The 10287-nt window shown below is 44.9% G+C and overlaps 1 protein-coding gene across 1 annotated transcript; it reads left to right on the plus strand.

Annotated features, from left to right (window-relative positions):
• The first annotated feature begins 1223 nt into the window (after nt 1–1223).
• Nucleotides 1224–4729, plus strand: LOC128306701 (segmentation protein Runt-like). Its single transcript, XM_053044288.1, has 3 exons — nt 1224–1892; nt 1986–2168; nt 3225–4729. Exons 1-3 carry the CDS (start codon nt 1424–1426, stop codon nt 4385–4387), a joined length of 1815 nt encoding a protein of 604 aa, XP_052900248.1. The 5' UTR covers nt 1224–1423; the 3' UTR covers nt 4388–4729.
• Nucleotides 4730–10287: the final 5558 nt, after the last annotated feature.

The following is a 10287-nucleotide window of genomic DNA, read 5'->3' on the forward strand; positions in this document are numbered from 1 at the left end:
AACCACGATCGGCGCAACAAAACGCATCGCTCGCCGAACGCAAAACGCTGTAGCACACGATCAGTGCACGCGGCAGCAATTTGCTGCAACGGCAACAGCGACCATCGCACCCGCATCCTATCCCGAACCCGAAGCCGCCCGGGTAGTCACGTCGGACATCATCAATCAATAAGAGGCAGTGAACCGGGTGATCGAATTATACCTCCCACGCACGACCCGGGATCTGTTACAACCAGCGAGCCCAATGTGCGGAACTTAATTACTACGTTTCGGCAACTGTTTACCAATCATATTGACAATCAAAATCAGTCACTTAATAACAGGCAGGCGCCGAGTCGGGTCTGTGGTGCAGGGCGGTACACTGTTTCAGGACGGGCGGCTTTTCCAATGCGTGACAGCTTCGGATTTGCCAGGACACTATCAACTCGCTGCTGTGTAGCAAACATGATAGAGGCGTAAGTGCGTACGTGAGTGTGTGTGTGTGTGTGTGTGCGTCGTTTTTGTCAGGGGCTAACGTGAGTGGGCTCCGTGTATGGTGTTGTGTTCGATTTTAATTATCCTCCGATTGCACGCGTCATATTCTGGAGGGTTGAGCGATTGGGCCTGAGGAACCGTTTCAGCAAACACCAATTTTACGCCTTACGTTGTACGCGTGTGTATGCGCGTGTCGTGTGCACGCGTGTGTGTGTGTGTGTGCGCGGTGCATTCTGAGCGCGAAGTAAACAATTTGCGTTGCAAGGCGAGATCGCAAGGATTGGCAAGGCGTGTGCAGCTTACTAGGCGTGTGCAGTTGTGAATGTTTCTTTTCCTGCGTGAGTGAGTGTGTGTGCTTGGTGTGTGGCAGCTGTGCTAATGGATATGCTCTCTTAACGTTCGATTGCAGTAAACGTGAATGCATAGATTTAGATGTTCATAGCCGGCAGCTAGCACCCGTTGCTGTGTGTTGCTATAGAAAAAAGGACATTGGCCGTGACACACGCGCACTCATACAGCAAATCTATTGTAGGTGATGATCGTGGGCATATCGTGCGACAACTGCAGCTTCCACGGACGAGCTAGTGTTTGTGCGCGTGTCCAGTCCATGTGTGCGTGTGTGGGTGGGTGTGTACACGCGCGCGTCGATGAATGTGTTGTGTGTGAGGTGGGTGCGTTGACTGTGATCCCAGCTCGCTCTCATGCCCTCACGCATTCAATTAGCTTGTGGGTTTAAGTAGACCGAAACAATAAAACACATTCGCCCATCCGCTGACGATACTTCGTCCTTTGCCAATCAACCGGAACTTACGTAAACAACCATCAAAACAACCGTTACGTATACCTGTCGCGGCACAGCAGCGCCGAAGGAGTTCGTCTGTACTGGTTCAGCAGCAATTCGCCACCACAACCATCACGTGCGTCACCAGCATCATATCAGCCTCATCCAATGCATCTACCGGCGGCGACTAGCAGCGACTGCCAAAGCCCATCGATGCCGACCACAATCAATGACATGTTTGCCAACCTGCACGAGATGCTGCAGGAATACCATGGCGAGCTGGTGCAGACGGGATCACCGGCCGTCCTCTGCTCCGCTTTGCCAACGCACTGGCGCTCCAACAAGAGCTTACCATGCGCGTTCAAGGTGATCGCACTCGACGACATTCAGGACGGTACGCTCGTGACGATAAAGGCCGGTAACGACGAGAACTATCATGCGGAGCTCCGGAACGCCACTGCGGTCATGAAGAACCAGGTGGCGAAGTTCAACGATTTGCGCTTTGTCGGGCGGTCTGGCCGTGGCAAGTCCTTCTCGATCACCATCACGATCAGCTCATATCCGTGCCAGATCGCAACCTACACTAAGGCGATCAAGGTGACAGTGGACGGGCCGCGTGAGCCACGGTCTAAGCAAAGTAAGTTCCTGCCGCTGTTCGCAACTTGCCCATGACTCACGATGCTAATTGGTACTTCTTATTTGCCTTCAATTGCTGTCTCCTCTCGAACAGATTTCGCCTACGGCCATCCTGGTGCATTTAATCCTTTCATCTTAAATGCAGGCTGGCTAGACGCAGCCTACATGAACTATGCCTGGTCCGACTACTTCCGTCAACATCAACAGCAGCAAGCTATTCAGGTGCCACCTACGTCAGCTGGCCCTCAACAGACTTCGCTAGGATGCCACGACAAAGGTAGGATTCATTCAGTTTAGAGAAACTGATAATTGTGTCTTCTGCGTACGTTACATTCGTGCCATATCCTGAACATGTTACAGCTCTGGAAACTGTTCTGTTGGAACCAAACAATTGTGTGGAGAGGTCTTAAGCACCGAGAGATGTTAATAATGAAACTTCTCAAAGGTAGCAAGCATAGAATTGTTGACAGGTTTCCTTCCTCTTTTGAGCCAACCGGTTCAATAAAAAGAGCGTCAGGAGAGGGCACGGGCTACTTTGCGATAGTAGCACCGAAAGCGAACTATGTTAAAATTGTTATAAACTTGTTGTAACAAAGAATAGAAAGTCTTGTAAAAATGAACAAGTGCGGCGATGCCGGAGCAAATTCAGTTAGTAAAGCTAAAATTCTTGGTTGTCAGTAAGGCGAATTGTTTTTCGGATAAAGTATTATGACAATTCTCCATATTGGCAGACAACTATACTTTTCAAGGCATGTTCTCGTCAACATGTCAGATCTCGTTAGATATGTTCAAGACTAGCCAACAACAGTTCTTACTGATTTTCGCTCATATTTTTCAGTTATGTAAAGTTAGATCTTTAGCAGTATAACCAACCAGGAAATTACAGGGAGTCCTTTATGGACTACGACCCTCAGGATATTAATTGCCCTAGTTGAGCTGCCTTAGAGCGAGAGCTTTAAACTGATTTTTTGTTTCATTTGAATGTTAAACTTTTTTTATTATCGAACAAAGTGTTAAACTTAGAACTAGTTTTTTTTTTGGAAAAAATGTTTTTCGTACTGTACAAGTTCGGTGTATCAGCTTGTACGACTTGCTCGATGGCGTCTTTTATTTGTTCATGATAAGTTTTTCACTTGTGTATACATAAAGGTTTAGTTCATCGTGCATCGACACGACATCGATATCGACAGGGATTGTAGACATTTTCGTCGAACCATTAGTGCGAATTTCTTTCTTAGTAGGATTTAAATATTACGTTAAATATGACGCACAGATGATTGTTTGAGGCCAAGAAATGAATATACTTATTTTACAATTATCTCTTCCCATACAGTTAGCAGTGGTACGATAGGTAACGGACACATCCTTGGCAGTTCCACTACTACTACGACTGCAGCCGTTATTGCAGATCCCACAACCGATCTTGTGTCGCTCCGCTCGCCAACCAGCCAATCAGTGCCTGCCCCGACCGTGGCCCCAGGTGTCGCTCCGCCACCGAACGGTCTCCCTACTCCGGCGCTGCTCGCCAGCCCTGCCTCCACATACCCGCCAGGATCCATTTCCTCATTCGCGGTCCACACGGACCACCAGCTGGTCAAGTCACCCTTTTTGCCTTACGAGATAGCCGCCTTTCGTTCGACGGCAGCAGCAGCGGCGGCCGCGGCCGCAGCGGCCAGTAACGGAACCTTGCGTCCTGCCCAGCTGTCAGCCACCATCACCCTGCATCAGTCGGCGAGTGTCGATTCGGCTTCGTCACGCCTTTCGCCAGCCTCGTCCCGTAACTCCAACGCCAGTCCGCCTCCTGCCCTTTCAACGGCAGCTGCCGCGGCTGCTGTAGCGGCAGCCGCAGCTGCATCCCTCCCACCAGGTCTATTGCATGCGGCACCGAAGGGAGTTAATCACCCAACGCATCACCATCACCTCCAGCATCCACTTCATCATCACAACCATCAGCCACGGTTGACGGTGCTCGGGCCACATCCAAGTCTGGGTCAGTCGCCGCAACTGCCAGCAGGGACGGTACCCGGTGTCAGTAGCAGTAGTATCGGTAACGACACTAGCAATGGTGATCTTTCGTCCGCCAACGAGGATGAGTCGGATGACGAACAGATCGACGTGGTTAAGTCAGCCTTCATTCCGATCCTGCGGCCACCGGCTGCACCGTCCGCCGAAACGACGGCCTCTGGAAGCACCGGTACCCGGGAAAATTCGCCTGACATTTGCGACGCGGACGTGACGGCGGCACAAAAGCCGGAAACTCCCGACTCCACCACCGCTCCAACCGGTGGTGAAACTTCGCCGCCTCGTTTCGGTCTGCGGTGCGATCTGAAAGCATTGTCCACGAAAAAGCAAATCCTGCACGAATCCGCCCCCGGGCACGTTTGCGTCAAACAACAGCAGCAACCGACCCCGCAGCTGGAATCGCCGGAACGCACCAAGCTCCGATCTCCCAACCTTATCAAGCAGGCGCAAAAGACGGTGTGGCGACCTTACTGAAGCCGGCGCGAGGGCGCTAAGGCGCAACTGTTGACCGGGTTGAGATTGATTGTTGGCGATCGATTGAAACCGGACAATGAACGGTGCAGGCGGTTGCTATAACGCAGCCGGCTAACTGGACCTACCGATACCCCCACTGAAAGGAAGCTTTTGTAAAATTAAAATGGTGATATTAAAGTTAAAGAGAAGGAAGAAAATAGTATGTGGCAGGGAGACAGCAAACAAAAGAAAAACAATGGAAGACATTACAGGTATGAGGTGCAAGGAAAAAAGAGTTATGTATACACACACAGGGAGAGAGAAATGAAGAGAGAAAGAGAATGGAAAACGAGGGCAAGAGAAAGGGGGAGAAAGAGAGAGAGAGAGAAAAATAGATAAGGAAAAGGAAAGATCGAGAGAGAGAAAGAGAGATAGAGAGAGAGAAAGAGAGAGAGAAAGAGAGAGAGAGAGAAAGAGAGAGAGAGAAAGAGAGAGAGAGAGAGAGATTTAGGATAGTGCAGATCTGTATCGGTGATTTTAAATTAACATATTCGCATGGGAAAAACAAGAAAATTATAGCAAAGACCCACGAGTTTTTTTTATAGGGATGATTGCAATTGAATTCGCTGGTCAGAGTATAGGGATTAAGCTGAAACAGAATGAAACACACATCAGTACAGTGTCGAAGCACACAGGATTACCCCCTCCCAACCCTACCCAGAGCCATTGCGATTTGCTATAAAGTTGCAAAAGCAAAAATGCAAACCAGAAAATGCAGAAAAAAAGCAAAGCATCCAATCTATGCCCCTTCTCTCTTTCTTTCGCTCTATCTCCGTCTCTCTGCCTCTCTTTCTCCCACGCGCACACATACACGTACAAATTCGTCCTATTTACACGCAGGCACGCAGCTGTTGTGCGTCGGATAGTACAGACAGGAAACCGGATATGGATCTGTTGTACATACCGAAGTGTAACTTACATTTTGTTTTTCAGCACCAAACGAGCGCCAGCAGAAACCTGCATCAAGTCTTAAAACAAAACGAAGTAGAAGAAGTAAACTAAAGCTGGTTGGGCAGCAAGAATGTAACATTGGGCATTTTCTTCTGTGCGAATACGCGGCACGATTAGTTATGATGTGGGGGAAACGGTGCGGGTGTGTGTGAAGCTGAAAGGGAAAGAAAAGTGCAGAAATGCTGAAATTGCAAACTATTCGATTGTATGAGACAACATGTAGCAGAAGCAACAGTAAACGCGATGTATAGAACAAATAGAAGGGATTAAAGTGTTAGAAATGGAACAGGTAATTAATCTACTTAGAACAGGAATTCCAGGCATATATGATTATGAATATATTATATATACATATATATTATATATATAGTAAGAACAACTTTTTCGAATTATTGATCCAACGACGCGGAACGGCATGAGAAATGAGTCCCCAATTAGTCTGTCTTCTCTCTATTTGCAGTTGACACTGTGTGGCCCAAATCAAGAAAGTGTAAAGAAAACTCCCGGAACATCGACACCGTGGAAATCCAAGGGTGTGTTGGCAACGGTGTACCGTGCGCCGTGCTTGATTTATGCACATCTACATCCACAACCACCGTCGGGCTGGTTGTTTTGATGCCTGCGTTGAAACTGTGTTATCATATTTGCTGCAGCGGGCCATGTTGGTTGGACCGGTAGAGGAAACCGACCGACGGTACAGCCTATCCTAATGATTTTCTGTCTCGCCTCCGCCACGACTGTGAAGATGGGAATTGGAATCTTTTGGCGCCCTTTAAACGATTCCATCGTTACCAGCAGTGGCGCATAAATCATTAACACATGCAACAGCTTTCATTAAAAGCGTGCGCTATTTTCAAGCGCTAGCTGTAAGCTGGGGGAGATGACGGCAGATAGATTTTCATCCTGTGCACGGGGTGAGAATTTTCATTTGCAAGATGAAAGGGGTGCGCACGCGATATCAACATACACACATACACATGTATACAAATTTCTACCTTGTTAATGGTGATGAAAACGAGGTGCAAAGAATTGCGTCGTTTTGTTTATCGACTGAGAAACCCCATTTGTTGTCACCGTTGGTGGGGAAACAGTTTTGTTATTTTCCATCGCATTTTTCTACTAATATGTAGTGTGTGTACGCTTTTGCTAATACGCCGGTGTTTATGAAAATTCGTTGGTCTGCTTTTTCTTTCGTTCGTACCAAATTAAATCCTTTGCGGAATAGCAGCGAAACCAATTGCTCATGGGAGCACTCAACTGGCGTACAACCGTAGGAAAAATCCCCTCGGTAATGTCAACACGAGGCGTGATCGTTCGATGGGTTGTAAGCAAGCAAAGGATGTACGCAAATGAGCAAACAGGACTGGTATCCTGTAACTCATTCAATAAAATGTTTATCTTTGTTTCCAACATTCATTTTGCAGTTACACGACGTGGATTTAGGGAAATTAGGCAAATTTTTCTCTTTTCATATTTAGGTGTTTTTGACTGGATTATGTACTATACCTTAGAGTAATATAAATTTGGGCGAGCCAGTGGTGTATTGGTAGCGTTGCCGATCTTCACACGAAATGGCTGTTCCATCCAGACCAATTCTCTGTACGCAGAACTGACTATCCGGTTACGAGTAAATAAAGTCAAAGAGCTCAGAAGTGGTAAGCCTAGCCCTCCTAAGGTCGTTGTGCCGAATGAAGAATGAAGAAATACATATTTGGTTTCGTTGCAATTGGGAAATTTAAATAAATTTCAATCAGTGTTTCGTTTTTACGTGTGCGCTATATTCACTGAAACAAAATTCAACTAAACTGGGTCGTGGATGCTATAACGGGAGGCTATGGATAGTAGTTTAGCGAAGCGTACTTTATTTCTGGTCGTTATTATGAAATTGTCTCTCTCGCTCCGGGACATCGACGGACATGCGCGTTTTTTTCCATTCGCTGTAGAAAAATGTTCGTCCTTTTTCCATGATTTTTTTCCCCCAACGTGATGTATTTTTTCGCTTGTTTTCTTTTTTTAATTTTGATTTTTTTTTTCATTTTGCTGTCTCAAACTCGACTCCTGCCTGTCGTTTAACTCTCGGTACACCACTCCACTTGCTAGCGTTCCGTCCACGCTGGCTTACGGGGCGAACCAAATCAAGCGTATAAATGATGGTGATTATAAAAATAGAAAATTCCTTTCACAAACAACAGCGGTCCGCGAAATTCTTCAAAGCGTCACATGATGGTTTTTTTTGTTCGTTAATATCATTTCCACATCTTCGTGGCTTGCTTTGGCATCCAATGGTTCTTTAACCAGTCAGTCTCTCTTGCTCTTTATAACTTTCCATATATATTTTTTTAATTTTGCATCCTGGCCAAACAACCACTGCCGTAATGTTCTTTCTTTATTTATTTATTTAGATTTCGGCACCGCCACTCCACTTTTGCCAAACCTGTTTCGGCGACTTGATGAAAATTGATCTTCTTTAGCTCCATTAGCTTTGCTCGGAAGCATTTTCTTAGTCGATTTCCATTTTCCGCCCTTTCACATATTGCCCCCCTCCCTAGAACATGATCTCCCTGCCCAGCTGTACGTAATTTCATAAGATATTTTCGCTTCTATTTCGTTTCCCGCATCCTCTTCCCATCCTTCGCCGAACGAGCTCACCATCTGCTGCCATTGAAATCAATACTGTAATTGTTGCAGGAAAGCGATGAAGATGGGATTATACAGAGGGAATTAGGATGGGTGGGTTGAGTTTTGGAAAAAAAAGAACCTAATAGCAGGACTGGCGTAACCGCGTGGTAGCAATTTTACTGAAAAAGGTCACATCCAGGCGCTCGCAACTTGCTATCTAAATCTACAGCGTGAAATGCGACCAAGCCGGGTGAAAAGCAATGCCCGGGTTTTGGCACGCTAAAAAATGCCACTCCTTAGTCAGTGAAGCAGTACCTTGGCTGGAGGATAGAGAAGCGAACGAAAAAAAAGATAGAAAAATGCTTAAATGTAGGAAGGATACAATCTGTTTCTTCCAAGGGAGATTTTCGGATTTCGTTTTATCTCATTTGCTTTTTTTTGTATGGGCCATCATTCGTCTCTTACCATCGGTATCTATGCACGATCCCTTCCAGCCTGAAGTTCTTTGTCGTGCAAGGATCGTTTCTTGGCGTTTCATCTCCTTTTCTTGTCGGGATTGAATCTAACAGATACGAAGGATGAAAAAAAAATAGTTAGAAGTTTCGTGAATGTCCGGTCTGGGTGAACCTTTTCATTTTGGTTTCCATAAAAACTAATAGATATAGTAGTATAGTAAATGTGTGTGAAACAATGCAAATGATGCAGAAAAAAACTGTAGCTATAGAAATAGTTCGCATTGACATCTTTGAGCCAGACTATTAATTAGTGTTAGTGTTAATTAGCTAAATTATGTTTAAAGTTGAACTAGCCAGCAGCCTTAAAAAGTGTTTAAGGTATTTTGACTACTTTTGACAAACTGCTGTTAAAATATATACGTTCAATAGGTTGAAAGTAAAACACTTTTTAACAAAATGAACAATTCGAATAGCTAACCCATGGACATTGGTAGTTGGTTCTTTTTTTAAAATGAACCTGATGTTGAGTATCGGGTATGTTCAAATATGGGGTAATATGGGGTAAAATAAAAAAAGTAGAAAAGATGTATACATCTTTCAGTATCCATACCAAGTAGGGTTGGATTTACAAGGAGTATGACAAATGAAAAACGTTTTGAACCGTAAGTATAATTAGGCAATTTGAGCATTATTTTCTATCGGTTTAGCATTTTTCAAGGAAAACTATGTTCTTTTTAATATTACTTTTTTATATTTTTCGATGATTCTTTTATCTTCTTCTTGGGAACTAATGAGGTGCATTAAATAATTTCTTTAAATTGTTTGGATATTATTATTATTATTATTATTGTTTAACGCTTGATTTTGTTGACTTTTAATGTTTTTAACCATTTGCAGCTAATAGGGCTTAGAGAGAGAAATTTTATCAAGACATTTATTCCTTACCTTTTACTCGATTGTGTGTGTTTTGTTTCAAATTCATCGGTAATTTTTCACAATTTTCTCATATAAACAGTGGACGTCAAACTAAATTAAACATTATGACAGAATTGATTTAGGTACCCATTATTAGCTACTATTACCGACATTTGCAATGGGTCAAATATCAACAAAGTAAACCACAAACTGTCTTTTGAACTCTGCAAACTTGTCGCGTTTCGGTGGTGTATAGTTAGCGGCACCGGTCTTCATTCGACAGGACCGAGGAAAAATCCCGTCCATACCAAACCCCCGAAGCAAGGCTGACTACCCGGATACGTGCTAAAAATAAGCCGAAAGACGAATAAATATTACGAAATAAAAAAAATCTGCAAACAACAGCATAAAATGTTTGGAAGAAACACTATGTTTTTCATACAAGTCCTGGTATATGTTATGAACCACACGTACAGTTATGTACTGTGTGGACCAAGATCGGTAAGAACAAACGACTACAAGGCCACACCGAAACGAGGGGTAGTGCCATTGTTTTGATTTTGTTGCTTTTCGTTGGCATCCTGCCTGCTTGAGGGATGGCAGAAGGGTCCTTGTCCTTGTGCCCGCGTTGCAACGAACGAGCGCATAAAGGACCCATCTTGACACCCGCGTACCAAGACCAATCGATTGCTACGGGTAGCCGGTGAAAATGGTGGGCTAGCGGTGCCAGGATGGATGGCGGGCAAATTGAAATTGTTGACTGTTAAAATCAAATATCAGACAACATTCAACCTATTTTTCGTTTTGCGCTCCCCATGGTCAGATGATGATGTTCTGGTTGTCGGTTGCTACCGGTTGCTACCCATGGCCCCCTTTTATCACCACTTGCCCCTGTAATGGAACACAAATACATAAATACAT

This window comes from Anopheles moucheti, chromosome X, assembly GCF_943734755.1.
Source record: "Anopheles moucheti chromosome X, idAnoMoucSN_F20_07, whole genome shotgun sequence".
NCBI lineage: Eukaryota > Metazoa > Arthropoda > Insecta > Diptera > Culicidae > Anopheles > Anopheles moucheti.

Bases quoted from the DNA above. Each gene is read 5' to 3' on its own strand.
- LOC128306701 (XM_053044288.1), top strand. From the start codon at position 1,424: ATGCATCTACCGGCGGCGACTAGCAGCGACTGCCAAAGCCCATCGATG. The intron at 1,893-1,985 runs GTAAGTTCCTGC...CCTCTCGAACAG, and splicing joins TGAGCCACGGTCTAAGCAAA to ATTTCGCCTACGGCCATCCT. The intron at 2,169-3,224 runs GTAGGATTCATT...CTTCCCATACAG, and splicing joins GCTAGGATGCCACGACAAAG to TTAGCAGTGGTACGATAGGT.